General features: G+C 50.1%; 1 protein-coding gene across 1 annotated transcript in view; it reads right to left on the bottom strand.

Annotated features, from left to right (window-relative positions):
* DUSP4 (dual specificity phosphatase 4) overlaps positions 1 to 6516 on the bottom strand; it is a 17978-nt gene extending 11462 nt beyond the window's left edge. The window contains exon 1 of the mRNA XM_017535774.2: positions 5688 to 6516. Coding sequence (XP_017391263.1) covers positions 5688 to 6120 — 433 coding nt within the window. The 5' untranslated portion in view covers positions 6121 to 6516. The remainder of the gene's footprint in view (positions 1 to 5687) is intronic.
* Between the last annotated feature and the right edge of the window lie 9113 nt (positions 6517 to 15629).

Below are 15629 nucleotides of genomic sequence, written 5' to 3' on the forward strand. Positions count from 1 at the left end.
CTGATTTTGAACTCCTGACTTCATGACCAGCCTGCCTTGGCCTTCCAAAATGCTGGGATTACAGGCATGAGCCACCGTACCCAGCCTATATTTTCTGTTCTTAAATCTCTCATTTTATCACCTTTATTTTACAATTTAAAAGTCTGGAAGCAAAAAAAAAGGAATTTGATTTCCATTCAACCTACTTGAGGAATAACTCCATCTACAGTTCAACTCTGCCCTGTCTTCTTCTTCTCACACCCTCATACAGAGAAGCAATTTTCAAAGTTTAGTGGAGATGAAGAGCCTCATCAGAAGCTCTCCACTGCACTCACAACTTGAAGGAGTAGGAGGAGACAATGTATGTAAAAGTACTTTACAAAGGGCAGATTGATGTAGCGCTGAGAATATCACCATAATAGGACTGTTAATGGGATCTGTGACAGGGGAAACTGTCCTTTGGTGGTGACTATGATCCTGGATCTTCCCCACCCCCTTCCTCCACACACACACACAGACAGGGTCTCTTACTCTATTTCCCAGGCTGCAGTCCAGTGTCGCGATCATGGATCACTGTAGCCTTGACTTCCCTGGACTCAAGCAATCTCCTTGCTTCAGCCTCCTGAGTAGCTGAGACTACAGGCACATGCCACCTCTCCTGGCTAATTTTTGTATTTTTTGTGGAGAACAAGTTTCACCATGCTGCCCTGGCCTCAAGTGATCTGCATGCCTCTGTCTCTCTGCAGCAGAAAAATGATTATGGAAAAGTCAGTTCCCTCTAGTGGAGTTTTAAAGAACAAGCAAGAAGGAACAAGGTGAAGAAGCAAATTTGCTCAAGGGGCAGGAGCACTGGAAGGTTCTTGTCCCTGACAGCAGTCGCCAGCTTTTTGGGGTCTGTGGCTGGTTGTCACACAAGATGCCACTCTAGGATTGCAGGCATGAGCCACCAGGCCCGGTCTTGGTCATGGATCTTAACGTGGCTGCCACTTTTTCCCCATTATGCCCCCAGCACTCAGAACAGCACCTGATACTAGGCAGGGCTCATGGCCTTGCTCTTGTCAGAAAGTCATGCTCCTGCAAGAAAGCCTTTAGGAACTCTATGTGAGTGCTGACTCAGTAAGCCCCTATGCAAATGCTGACGTGTATTTAAAATCTAAGTAAGCGAACTTCTCACCTTGGGACTCTGAACACAGAAACACCTGGACTTTCCTGCCAGTTGACACCTAATGCCATGCTGAGGACTCGAACTTGTTTGCAGTCTCTCCCAGTCTTCCTGGGCGATCTGCTACGTTCAGCAAACTGACTTCCGTTGGAGTGAACTTTTCTTCCCATCATGCATCCTCTTTGTTTGCCACGAACTGCCTCGCGGTAAGGAAAGGCTATCGGGTTTCAGATGCTCTGATTTTTTTTAAAAGGAATTTCTTGGCTCCGTATAGTGGCCATCCTTCCTCTTTCCCTCGTTTTTCTGAGCAGCCCATTTTTGTGGGTGCAGTCCACCTCTCCTAGAAGCACCCAGGATAATAAGCCAAAGGAAGCTGTGATAATCTGAAGGGTCAAGTTTCGCTCTCAATTTACACCTACATCTGTCTTTACTTTTGTTAGTTGGAGACATCCAATGTAAAGGATGCCTAAAGTAGTGAGTTTGCTTCATTGTAGTTATTTAACAAATTACAATGGGGTTAAAAATTACCTGTAAGGCCTAGCACTTACACTCCCAATCCTTGGCTGTCATGGACATTGTATAACATTTGCAAGCAGAAAAGCTACGGTATTTGCAAGCAGAAGGATATTCTATTTGCAATCAGAAAAGCTAGTCATTTTCCCTTTAGGTAGAAAAGGTATGCAACATTGACATCCTCCAGAGCTGTGCTGTTTGATGCCATTGCCCTCCTAGAGAACTGAAGACAGAAATGGCAGTGGTGAGGCCAGTAAGAAAAAAAACAAAACGGTCACCAGAGTTGCCAGAGCTGTGAACTGTGCCTTTCTTCCCCCACATTCATCATTGGCCTTAGTGACTGTTTTCTACAGAAAGGGTAACATCGGAGGCTATAGGGTCAGGCCCTGGGCTAGTGGATGCTATCTGGTGCTACAGGGTGAGCGGAAGGAGAAACTGTAATATCTAGATGATCTTCCCCATTTCTCGAACAGTTCCAGGACAGCTTTTCAATAAGAACTATCTAAGGCTGAGGGAAATTTTAGGTAAGTGGAAAGGAAGGTAATGTTTTTATGCCTGAAATCTTTTTGCATAACAGACTATTTTGTTATTTGGGGATATTAAAGGCAAAGAATAGAGTAAGAAAAAGCTCTTTTTGTCTTTCTCTAATGACCAGGGGAGTCTCAAACTCTAATCCAAGGATTTGCAAATGAGAGAGAAAGGGATTTCAAGAATTGTATTGTGATACAACCCAAAAAACTAAAATTTCCAAACTGACCCTAAAAATACCTTATAGGATTTAAATTAAATGAGCTTTAAAAAAAAACTACCCCACTGGAAATCCTTTACTAGCAAAGACAAAAACACTGGGATTTTCGTTATCGCTTTTAGCAAAACTCGGGTAATCTTAGGAAATGTAAAAGCTAGGCAGTACTTTCTTGATACTCAGCAAAGTTTACCTCCCTCACCTGCACAGAGTAGCCAGTTCAGCATGGTAGAAGGAACCCTTCAATGTGGCAGAAATAGAAAAAGTGAATTTTAAAATGCAATTAATTAGGAGAGTTAGATAGCTTTGGCTGGGAAGGCTGCTACCACTTCTGAAAATATTATCTTGTTTTTACTGCTTCCTCAAACCCCTCCAAGAACGGCAGACACCAACCAGCAGGCCTTCCATGGGCTTCCTGACCTGCCCACTTTTACAGACACGCACAGGCACACATGAAATGAGACACACGTTAATTCCCTCGCTAGAAAATAAAATGAACAGCTCCAGTAGGAAACCAGCTCTCAACGATTCAAGCATTTACCAGTGACAATCAAAAGGGCTTTTTCTTCCTTTGCTTCTCAAAATTTCCCTTTAGGTCTCTGCCCCAGAGCCCCCTCCCAGGAAACCACATTTGCTCCACTGCACTGGCTTCCAGGCTAGGAAGGGAGGTGTATCTGGAGGCCTGGGAGACACCTTGATTTCCTTCCCCAGTCCCTTCCTGCCGGGCTGTGGGAGCAGATACTGACTTTTTCCTTGTGCCCTCTCTAGGGATGCCTTTCCATTAGAGGGCAAAGAGGAGGAAGAGAAACTGGGTTAAAGATGGCCTCTGCTTAACACATATGTCAAGATCAGCTAAGCTAAACCGAATAGGGCCCAGTTAACCTCAAGGATGTTCAGCACCACTACAGAGCAAGCTGGAAGATTCCCTCACCTCTCAATTTTAGGTGCCTGCTTCCAAGGGCAGGGTCCCTTTGCTTGTGAAGCAGAAGCTGAATTTCTGGCTACAGGGGGCAGGGGAGGAAGGACTATTCCAGAAGAGACTGAAGCTAAATCTGCGGCCTGGGCCTGCACACCTCCCTCTGCAAGGATGTCCACTTCGAGATGCAGAAGATGATCCTTCCTGCCCGCATCGGGGCAGAAGACAAGAGGCAGTGCAGGCTCCAGGAGGAAACAGCCCTTAAAATACTTCTCTTCCGAAGGCCAGGCACCTCGCCACCCACAGCGGCTGTCATTTTACCAAGAGGCCTGTCCTTCCCAGTCACTAGCCTCGCCCAGAATCTCCAGGACTCTCGAATAAGGCTGGCTGGGTGAAATGGAGGAGGTTGGGGAGGGGACACTCAACGGGATTCACGAGGGACAGGGAGATGCCGCGCGCCCTGGGCATAAATCTGAAAAACTAATCCCTCTCTCCCCAGGAGCGGGGCCTAAGTGGCTGCACCCCCGGAAGCCCAAGGGCAGAGGTCCCGGAGCTGCCGCTCTAGGGCGGTCCCCTGCGGATTTCTTCCAGGAAGGAAAGCAAAACACAACAAAACAAACCCAGACTCCACGTGGGGCTGGAGCCTAGCCCCAGCCCTGCAGTGTTCTCGCGTGTCCCGGGCTCAGAGGCCAGCGAAGGAAGGTGTACCGGCGCTCTCTATCGGGGGAGTCGAAGGCAAAGTCGTTCGGGGAATATCCCGGCCAGCCCCGGTCACTCGAGAGGACTTGGGTCCCAGAGGAATTGCCCTCATCTCTGCCACCAGCGCCGACAAGCTCAAACAATGGCGCGGACGCCCACCCTGGTGGCCTAAGCAGGACCTGGCCCCGCTCAGCGGCCAGGCTTTCCGGGACAAGCCCCTTCCTGGCACTTTCTCCTGGAGCGCTTTGGGGAGAAGGGAGGGGGACTGGGCTCAAATGGAGGGGCAAAAGACGGCTCTCGCGGAAAAAGAAAGAAAAATCAGCAAAATCGCCTTAGCAGTTCAACCAAAGGTCAACAGCAGCGTTTCCCCAGCAGCTGACAGGTCAAATGGGCAGGAAACAACTGCGGAGAACAAAGCCCCCCGCTGTTCGGCAGGGGCGAACCCGACTCTTCAGTACTGAGCAGTTTTGTTGTGCTCTTTGGAGGGGAGAGATTTCCGCCCCCCCTCCAGCTCCCTTCCTCCCCAGTGTACAGGTCCGGAGAGGAGCGGAAAGCAAAGGAAAGGAAAGGAGGGAGGGGGCGGGGGCGCCTGCGGGGGGAGGTGCGGCTCTTTGATGGAGGGGGGAGTCTGAACCGCCTCCCGGGCTCGGAATCCCAGACCCGACCCACGCGAAAGAATGCTCGGAATGCAGCGGCGGGAGGCGGGGGCGCAGCGCGGCAGGGGGGGCCCGGACCCCACGCGCCCTGCCCGCTCCCCAGCCCGACAGCCGCGGACACACCTGGCCCTGCAGGTGCGGCGGGCGCCCAGTCCCTCCAGGAACTCGGACAGCACGCGATTTTTTCGGGATATCCGACTACCAAATGTGACAAGACAGCCAGGTCGCCAAGTTTCGCCAGGGCTCGCTTAAATCCGGCACGCGCCGCCATCAGATAGTCGCAAATCCGGGCTGAACAAAAGGTGATCATTCTGCGCTGCCCAGATTTGCAGGAGCTAGAGGACCGATTCCGCCCGGCGTCCCCCAGATATACAGTCCTGCAGCCTCCCGCTCCCAGAGCCTGGATCTAGCCCCGGACGGAGATTGGCCACCTTCCAGGCGGAGCTCGGAGTTGGGCAGCGGGAAAGCAGATACAGATCACTCTACACAGTGTGTGCAACCCAATCTCCCTTTCTGCATTTGCCAGGGTCTTGTTTTCAGTGAAACTGGCAGGGCTGATTGTACCTCGGCGCCCACCCGCCTTCACCCTTTTTCCTACCTCTCGGATTTTCCGGGTCTGGCTTAGTGCAGGGCCCCGGCATGCCAAACCGATAGGCCTATCTTGTCCCCACGCGCCCCGTGGTACTTGAGAACACTTCCCGGGACTCGAGATGGGCGGCGCAGTAGAGTCGCTTCACCCTCGAGGCCAGGACCTTTAGTGTCAATAAACCGGGCTTCGCTAGGACACAGCGGAATTGCAGGTGACTGGGGGAACCCGCCCGCACTGTCCCTGAGGACTTGAAGCTCGCACTTGCATAGAAACCTTGCAAGCCCGTACACACCAACACGCACAAAGGGGCGCGCGGGGATCCCTGCAACCACGAATCACGCAGGGGACTCCTTTCCGTGCCAATAAGGCGCAGGCCGCCAAGATCTCCTCCATCTCCCCTCCAGCTCCCGCCCGGAGCCCGCGTTTACCTTTGAGCAGGCAGATGTCGGTGCGCTCGGCGTTGCGGCGCAGAGCCTGCACCACCAGCGACACGGTGCTGTCCTCGCGGAGGCTCTCGGCGCGCGGGCTGCGTTCGTCGTAGACGATGACCGCTGAGTAGAGGCCGGAGCGCAGGCGGGCGCGCACCTCCTCCTCGGCGGGTAGGATTTGCTCCAGGCTCACAGAGCCCTTAGCCCGCCGCCGCACGATGGTGTTGCAGCGCACATTGACCGAGCCTCGGATGTAGCCCGCGCTGTGCGCCAGGAACGGTCTGCAGTCCAGCAGCAGGCACTTGCCACCGCTCGGCAGCCCCAGGGCGCCGTGGCTGCCACTGCCGCCCGCGCCGCCGCCGTTCTCGTCCCGGTTCATCAGCCTTTTGAGCACACTGCAGTCCATCTCCCGCAGCTCCTCCATCGTCACCATGGTCGCCGGGAACCGAGGCGGCTGGGCGCTCGAGAAAGAGAAAACCACCTGGGCCGCCTAGGCTGCAGGAAGGGGCGGGCGCGGGCTACGAGGGGACGCCCGCAGAAGTGGCCGCAAGCGTGGTCCCCAGGCGCTCCCGCGGGCGAGTCTTTTCTCTCGGCCCCCTTTCTCCCGCAGCCTCGCAGTCACATAGCAGTCAGAGCGGCCTCGGAAGCCCAGCCGGACAGCGCGCGGCGCGGAGGGGGAGGCGGCGCTGGAAGGGAGTGTGTTTACGGGAGAGGACCGCGGGCTCTCTTCGGCCCCGGCCTCTTGTGTATTTTTGCCGGTCGCGCTGCTCCTGTCGCCACTGGCGCCGGCGCTGCCGCTCGCCACGCTTCCCGGCGCTCCGCGCACTGCCCCAGCCACAGTTTCCTCCTCGGCTTAGAGATTTATTAATGCTCCTCCGCGCTCCCGGGGGAGGGGGCGCTCGGTACTACCCCGCCAGGCCCCGCCCCGTTCCATTCCGGGCCCCGCACCCTTCCCCGCCCCCTGAGCTGACTCCCCGCTCCCTCCGGGCCCCTCCTCCCGCCCCCTCCCTGGAGCTTGAATGGAGCGCGGCCGCTGGCTCCCGGTCACGGGAACTCGACGTCACAAAGAGCGGAGTAAACAGGGCGCCGGGTGCTCGCCGTCAGTCCCATTCATAAAACCGAGACCGAGAGGAAGAGGGAGGCGGCCTCAGACCCGCCGCGAGCTGCAGGCAGCGCAGGGACTTTGTGAATGGAGCGCGCGGCGCCTTTCTCTGTCTGCTGGCAGGCCGGGCCTCCGCTGCGCCTTCAGCCCGACATCCGCACCTGTGCCGCCGCTCGGCTGGCGGCGCCAAGGGAAATAGCCAGCCGAGGAGGCCGGGGCTCGGGTTTGAGCTTTCAGCCCTTTGCACCTTTCCGCTTCCCCGCGTGACAGCCCCGCAGTATCTCCAGTGTACCCAAGGAGTGAGGACTGGAGCGCCGCTGCCCACCGGTCAGGGCCTGCACCTCCTAGCTCCAGACTCCCTGTGCGCTTTCGGCCCGGCCAGTCCTTTCTGAAAATGCGATTCCTGAGACGTTAGCGTATGCATTAGCGTGATCGATTTTCATCTAAAGCCATTAAATACGTTTTATAGCTTCCCCAGGAACGTGGGCAACCCCCTGCTTGGAAGATGAAAGAGAAAGTCCTTTCGCCCGAAGCCCAGGATCCGAGTGAGGTGTGGGGTTTGTGGCTTTACGACCCGTAGGGAGGCATTAATTGCCGGAATGGTGTTCCGAGGGAGGAGAACAGGCTGCACTCCTGTCCGCGCCTCCTAAAAGATGTTTATTTAACCCTGGTCGGGAGAAAAATAAGGTTTTCGGGTTTGGGGAACGTCTTCACCCTATCTGGCATAGTTGCGAATTATCCTTTCAGGAAATGACAGGGTCCACATTTGGTGTGGAGCTGGGCCCTGGAAAATGTACCCGCGAAGAATGACCTTTTAAAAGAACTTCAGCAGCTCTGGACCCGATTCAGGTTTTCGGGCATCCCTTTTTTTCAGGTCACGTGGCAGCCCTCCCCATCCCCATTTCTCTTTTGCATTTAATTTCCCAGGGGCGGCATTTGGCTGGGGGTTTGTGCACGCACACGGTGGGGACCGTGCAGAAGCCAAAAATCATTCGCCCGACATCTTGCCAAGTCTTGTTAGTGAGAATTAATCACAGAGCAAGGAAGTTACATGACTCGCTCGCAGTCTCGGAGGCTGCGGAGTAGCGTATTCCATTCCAGGGCGCGCGTGGAAGCCCGACCTAGGCGACAAGGGCCGCGGAACCCACCGGGTCTCTCCAGCCCCAGCTCGCCCTCCCCCTACGCCTTTGTTCCGGGCGGAGAGGCTCTTCTGTGCTCTCACCTCCGGTCCCGGGGGCCATCCCTGCACTCCCAGACCGGAGCTTGGCGGAGCCTCCACTTCCGAGACCTTCGACCCGCCTAGCCCCCCACTGCGCCCCAAATGCCCTGACCCCCGGGCCCTGCTCGAATGGGCTGTGAGGAGCACCGCTTGGGCAAGGTGATCTTTCTTTTGCTCCGGGCTCCAAAATAGCTCACTATGGAACTGCACGGATCCTCTCTCTTTTTAAAATTTAGTATTTTATTCATCATGGAGTTTTTGCTTTTTTTTTTTTTTTTTTAAAGAGGCATTGCATCAAGATATTTCTTTTGATGACTGACTTTTCGGAGCCCTTATTCAATTTTGTGCTCGAGGCTTGTGCTCACCCTAGTCCAGGCCCTAGAAGGGACCACAACTGTGGACTGAGTGACCGAGGCTGCCAGGTGGCGGGACCTCGCGCTGGGCACTCCGGGTGGGAGATCAGTGGTCAAAGGCGCACCGCGCGGCCTCCCTGTGGGGAGGGCAAAAGGGGGCTGAGTCCAGTTTCTCATTCTGTTGAAGTGACTGTGGGGCTCTGTCTAATAACTCGCTTTTGATAAGGAGCAAGGCGCCCATGGGGCCCCAACAGTCCAAGGTTGATTTCGCTTTCCCGGGTTGCACTCCAGCAGCTCATAAATCGCCGCCTGCCAGGCCCAGGGCCGGAGCTCTCCCGGTGCAAGGAAACACCGATTCCTTTACAAAGGCTTTGGCAAGGCATTTCTGGAAAAAACCTCTCAGGAGGTAGGTCTGGGCCAATTTCACGCGTGTCACAGGAGCTGGGGAGTCGTTCCCGGGCCTCACGGGTCGTGCTCTGGGCCAGCTTTTGTCTCCCCTGCGCTGGGGTCGCCTCCCCCGCCGGACCCGCGCTTGGCGCTCACGTGGCCCGTAAATAACAGTCAAATCCGGGAGGAGGAAAATGCCCATGGAACAAAGAGGCTTGCTTTCTGCACCTGACAGTAATCCTTGGTGGAGAGGCCCTAAATCGCTGGAGATTCACACGGAAAGGGGTGTGGGGGCGCGTGTGAGTGTGTGTGTGTGTGTGTGTGTGTGTGTGTGTGTGTGTGTCCACGTGTGCTTGTCTGCGCCTGCGCGGCTGTTCCCTGGAGGGGAGCCACAGCTTGGGACTTAATGCATTTAAGCCGAGAGCCACTTTAATTGAGAAAGCTAAGGACTGATTTTTTTAAAAGACTAGTTTTTAAAATCCTCTCCCGCACCACATTGCCGACTCAGGAATTAGCCTTTAGTTGTGTGAATTTCAGCAAAGGATATTTAAATTACCATGTTGTATTTATCGGGATACTGTCTAAACACCCTAGATAGATATATTTTTAATTGTATGTTTGTGAGCCATTTGGTTCACAGACAAATGAGTACAATGTGAGGGCTACGCCATGCCGAATGTAGAGATGATGATAAAACCTGTCTTCCCCAGCCTGGCCAACGTGGTGAAACCCCGTCTGTACTAAAAATACAAAAAAAAAAAAAATTAGCCGGGCGTCGTGGCAGGCGCCTGTGATCCCAGATACTCAGGAGGCTGAGACAGGAGAATCGCTTGAACCCGGGCAGGCGGAGGTTGCAGTGCGTCGATATCACGCCACTGCACTCCAGCCTGGGCAACAGAGGGGGGATTCCGTCTCAGAAAAAACAATAACAACAACAACAAAACAAACAAACAAAAACAACCTGTCTCCGATTTGTCTGCAGCCTGTGGATGAAATATAACCAGTTCAAGCAGGAACCTTGTGAAACAGCTTGTCAATAAGCAGATCTTGGAGAAAACAAAGGCATTTGGGAACAAGACATGGAATGTCATTTCAAAGTTAATTTAATTAACTAAGGCATATTTGCAGGAATTGGGATGGGATTGCCCAAGGAGGGGTCTTTTATTTATATTCAGCAGTAAACCTCGGGGTTAAAAACTTTTAGAAATTCACTGTGACAAGTAAATCCAGCTTCTCTTTCATCAGACAGTCCTTAGACCGACCTTATTAGTCACTGTCAGGCTCCAGCAAAGCCCCTGCTCTTGTTAAAGAACATTTCTTTCCAATTAGGAAGTTGTATGATCTGGGAATCTAAAGCCCAGAGTAGAATCTCCAGAGAGAAGTACAGCTTCTATTCTGGTTTTGATGCCAACCTCTGACTCACTGCCCTGTCCCAAAGTGCCTGAATAAAACTTGCCTGAAAAATCATTAATGAATTAATTAAGGTGGCAATGGAAAGAAAAGTCCTGTGGCTTTTCCTTTCCTGAGCAAAGAGGGAGCCTTGCTATTACATGGAACAGGAACAGGAATAATCTATTTTGCACAGATCTGTTGGTTAGGTTTCTTAGAAAACTGATTCCGGAACCCACCCCCTGGTAGTGAGAAGGCTCAAAAGAACTGGGAGACCCTCTCCTGCTCCTGAAAGCAGAGAAGCTTGTGGTCTAGACAGTGTGTTCCCTAGGCAACATTTAGAAATGGAATTGAGGAATGTCTGTCCTTCCCTACCTACCTCTGCCCATCAAGTCAGGACTGAAAGTGAAGGAAAGCCTTCCACATTCAAACAACCTAACCAGAAACCCTCAAAGTCACAGCCTGAGGATTTTTTTTTTTCTTTTGGTCCTGACTTTGTCACAGATCTTCATTTGTTTTCTCTGCTTGATTCTCTAGCACTTATTAATGACTTAAAAGGCTAACTTTCAGCCAGGCAAGGTGGCTCATACCTGTAATCCCAGAACTTTGGAAGGCCAAGGCAGGCGGATCACCTGAGGTCAGGAGTTCAAGACCAGCCCGGCCAACATGATGAAACCCCATCTCTAGTAAAAATACAAAATTAGCTGGTGTGGTGGCAGGCTTAGCGGTGTGCACCTGTAATCCTAGCTACTCTGGAGGCTGAGGCAGGAGAATCACTTGAACCTGGGAGGCAGAGGTTGCAGAGAGCTGAGATTGTACCACTGCACTCCAGAGGGGTGACAAGAGCAAAACTCCATCTCTAAATAAATTAATTAATTAAATTAAATTAAATTAAAGGCTAAGTTTCTAACCAAGGGTCTCTGCAGAAAGGTTTTAATGCATTGCTTCATTTACTGTTTTATCTTAAAACTATGCAGTCTAGGCTATGCCACCATCTAGCTTGAAGGCCTTGGGCAAGACAGTCTCCTTTGCTCTCACTTTCTTTGCCTGCAAAATGAAGAGTTTTGGCAGGATGGTTTCTCAGGTCTGGTCTATTTCCAACCCTGTATGATTCTGAGCAGAAGAAGCCTTGTCAGCTCCAAGCCCAAGTTTCACTAGGTTTCACATCTCACCCTCTGAAGAGCCAACCGTACTATAATGGCATAGGTAAAGGATGACCTTTAGCTCCTCCCTGTCCCTGCTTTAGAATATAAACACATGGAGAGCAGAGTTCATAGTTTTTATTTATTTGTTTAGTCAAGTGCTAATATCCCAAGCATTTCGATAAACGTCTTCAAAATTTCAGAAACAATTTTTAGAAAGAAACCCTTCTTCAAACAAGATAAAAATGAACTCGGAGACTGGGCATGGTGGCTCACACCTGTAATCCCCCAGCACTTTGGGAGGCTGGTGGATCTCTTGAGGTCAGGAGTTTGAGAACAGCCTGGCCAACGTGGTAAAACCCCATCTCTATTAAAAATACAAAAATTAGCCAGGCATAGTGGTGGGTGCCTGTAGTCCCAGCTACTAGGGAGGCTGAGGCAAAAGAATCTCTTGACTCCGAGAGGCAGAGGTTGCAGTGAGTCAAGATCGGGTCACTGCATTCCTGCCTGGACAACAGAGCAAGAGAGCGAGACTCCATCAAATCAAAACAAAGCAAAACAAAACCAACAACAAAACCTTGATCCTTGGTCTTTTGGTGTCACTCTAGCTGTCCAGATTCTCTTATTCATTCAACAAATGTGCTAAACTTGGGAAGGGGTACGAGGAGGACAAATTTGCCCAAAACACTGACTCTGTTTTCAAAAAGCTGACTGTCTCATTGGTCTAGTCAAGGTGTGATTACCACTGTACATTGCCATAGAGCAGGATCTAACAAATGTCATTAGAGAACAAGCAGCATCCCAGGAAGATTCAGAAGAGAAAGGGATCAAACCGCATTGTGGGGTTAGGGAAATGGAGGAAAAGGCCATCACGAATAAAGTTCATTTCATCTGCTTAAATGTTATCCTTGAGTGTCCTTGACTTCTCTTGCAGGTTCTTCTTCCTTTTTTTTTTTTAAACTGTTATCTCACCTCTGACATTCATTCTGCCCTTGTGCCTTGTATTCTTTTCCTTTCATTTGCTAGCATTTCTCTTCCCCAGTGGGTTTGCCTGCTAAAAATAGATGAGCAATTGGTCTGAAACTACAAGGAAGCTAAGATGATGCAAAATCTCTGTAGCAAATCTATGCCATGGACAAGGAACCGACCTAGATGGTGGCTGCCCTAGGTCAAGGCCCGACTCTTTCCGTTCCATCTTAAGCAAGTCAGTTGTTCCGTACTTTGATTTTGCCATCTGTAAAACAAAGGAAAATAATGTAATTATTGTTTACATTTTATTATTTACTGTTTTCAGGACAACAAAGTGTCGAAATCACCTTTCCAAGGCTTCCATGGTGACTGTACTTTCCACACCCATGCTGGAGTACAAGGTCAGAAAAGATGTCTTTTGGACTTGTGAAATTACTTGTATAAAAATTCTTACCATGAAGGAGGCATAAAAATCACATTTATTTATGTGTCTACTAACTCTTATTTTACTGAAAACAGTAAGACAACCTGAAATCAAGTCTATCAGAGAAAACCTGGGACTTATTCTTCACTGACAAAACAATAAATGAGACAAAGTGATAAAAGATCTCTGTCGTGACACCTGTTTGCTACCAGAGCCCCAGGCCATCATCATCCACTGATGTCTTGACATTAATCCTGCCAGAGGTCCTGGACAATCTTCCCTGCCCAGTGAGCATGGGGAGTGTGGCCTGCTGTTCTGGCGGGTAACCTATGTTTCACTTCCACATCTTGGCCTCATGGAGAGCTTTTTGTCTAATGGTCAGTTAATTCTTCTTGTAACCACACCATTGCTGACCAGGTGCTGGGCAGTGCAAAGAAATGTGTCAGAGCTTTCAGCTTAAGCCTTGATTGGATGGTGAGCAGGTCTCCTCCAGCTAATCAGTGACTTTAGAAAACCTGGAATCCTTCAGAAACCCTAAAGTCCTTCCTTCTGAGTTTTCTGGTAGACCAAAGGAAAAGGCCAAGAATCAACAATTTCTAAATAAGAAATATCCACCTTAGCTAAAAGCAAAAAGCCTTTGATACTGTATGAGATTGGTCAACTCACTTCAGTTGAAATAATGGTATTCTGTAGTCAAGGCATGAACACCCTCTCCCTATTGGACGGGACGCTCAGATTACCAGCCCTGGAATGGAACAGAGGGAGAAGCAGAGGAGAGCAGAAGCCAAAGGATCCCCCACCTCACCCCACACTTCTCATTTTCCATTCTGAGATGACACCTGCAGAGCTATAGCCTCACCTGCCACGGATGCCTTGGTCATCCTGCACCATGGAGCTGCCTGACTCTCCTCTATGTAAGCTAACTCCTATGAGTCCAGTTTTTTAAACTTTTAAATTTCTGTTCCTTTTGTTTTTAGATTACAGATAATAATTGTACATATTTATAGAATACAGAGTGATGTTTTCATGCCTGCATCTATCTAACTTCTGTAATGATCAAATCAGGGTAATTAGCATATCCATCACTTCAAACGTTGACCATTTCTTTGTCTTGGGAGCACTCAAAATCCTCTCTTGTAGCTCTTTCAAAATATACAATAAATTGTTGTTAACTATATTCACCCAATGGCGCTGTAGAACACAACAACCTATTCATCCTATCTGGTGGCAATTTTATATTCTTTAAGCAATCTCTCCCTTATTACCCTCTCCCCCTGATAATCACAACTGCACTGTCTACTTCCATGAGCTCAGCGGGTTTTTTTAGCTCCCACATATGAATGAGGACATGCAGTATTTATCTTTCTGTCCCTGACTTATTTCATTTATATAATCTAATTTTTAAAACAATTATTTGGGCTCTCTGGAATCAGTAACACAAAAATAAGATGGCAAAATGTGCTGTTTTCTTTTGCAGAAAAGAATTATAGTCGCTATCTTTTCTGTTGGAATTAGCATAACAATCCTCAAGAGTTTACCCACTGAGGGTCCCCTTTAAGCAGAGGGTAATTACATCCTGCTATTCGGCCCATTTACAGGAGGTTAACTCATTAGCACCCCACCAACTCCATTTTCGATCCGTTCTCTATCTCCCCCCCCACCCCCGACTCACAATGCTGTGTGTCTGTAGGTTAACTCATTAGCATCCCACCAACTCCGTTTTCGATCTATTTCTCTATCTCCCCCCCCACTCACAACGCTGTGTGTCTGTCTGTTGCACAGTCGCAAAACTCTCCATCTAGTGACCACGTGACGAGATCTGTCTTCTCTTCCAGAAGCCCACGGTCCCTTTTCCAAGTACTGTCTGGATGCCCCTGCCTTGAATCTGAGTTTTACCTTCTGCAGACCTGGGTGTAGTTTGTTGCCCTGAAAAAGGACTCAGGGTCTGTAGCCAGACTGATGCGGGTTTTGATGCCAGAGCCACTGTTTTAGCAGCTGGGAATTTTGAGTATGTTTCTGACCATTGCTTTTCACATCTTGTCACTGGGAATGTTATTTACACCTAGGTTCATCATTCAGAACATTTTCAAAAAATGTATTATTATTCCTTTCTCTTAGATTTTTTTTTTAAGCTGAGAGGTGTCAGTGGGGTGGCATTTCTGATTTATACATTGTTTTCTCCACGGAGATGCAGTTGGCAAAACTCCAGGTGTACGAAAATGCGCAGGTGGGTCTTTGTGCCATCAGGCTGGGCTGCTCAGTGGGCCCAGCTGTTAGTCCAGGTGTTTGCCTGTCGATCAAGAGAACAGGAAAGGCTCCTGGGCTCTCTCTGTTGCTTTCCATCCACCTGGACCGCTGCTGTCTCCTTGATTCACCTAGATGCCAGCCCCATTTATATCTAAGCAGAGAAAGGTGCTCCTTCCCTCTTTCAGTTTTCTCTCACCCTTCCTTCTTTTCACATCTATGTCTTACTCTTTTCAGCACAGTGCTTGTCTTTTCTCTGACATTGCATGAACAATTTCTTTGAAACAATGGTAGTCTCCAATTATGCAACTGGGCAAGCCACCCCAGAAGTTGTGGAACAGAAAGGATCTCTGACCCAATTAAGTCACTCATATTGCAAGGTTTATTGAATCAGCTGAAAATATCCAGTATTTTCAAGGGGAAAGATGTGAGATAGGTTCACCCACTTGGCTTAGGGTGCAAGTGGGTGGCAGGACCATAGACCCTACCCTCAGTGACTCGGTGTTCATGTGATGGGTGTTCCCTGCTACATCGACCTTCCAAGCTCATGGAGTAGTTACTTTAGAGCAAGGAGGCTCTGCAAAGAAAACTGCAAGAAGCCAAAACGATCTTGCTCTACCAGAGAGTTGAAGGGGCAAGTGTGCCAGGCCAATAAAGAGCTTTTCTCTGTGTTTCTAGACAAAGCCCATGTGGGGACAGATGGGATTAATATA

The sequence above is a fragment of the Cebus imitator genome, unplaced genomic scaffold (genome assembly GCF_001604975.1).
Source record: "Cebus imitator isolate Cc_AM_T3 unplaced genomic scaffold, Cebus_imitator-1.0 Scaffold5, whole genome shotgun sequence".
NCBI classification, from domain to species: domain Eukaryota; kingdom Metazoa; phylum Chordata; class Mammalia; order Primates; family Cebidae; genus Cebus; species Cebus imitator.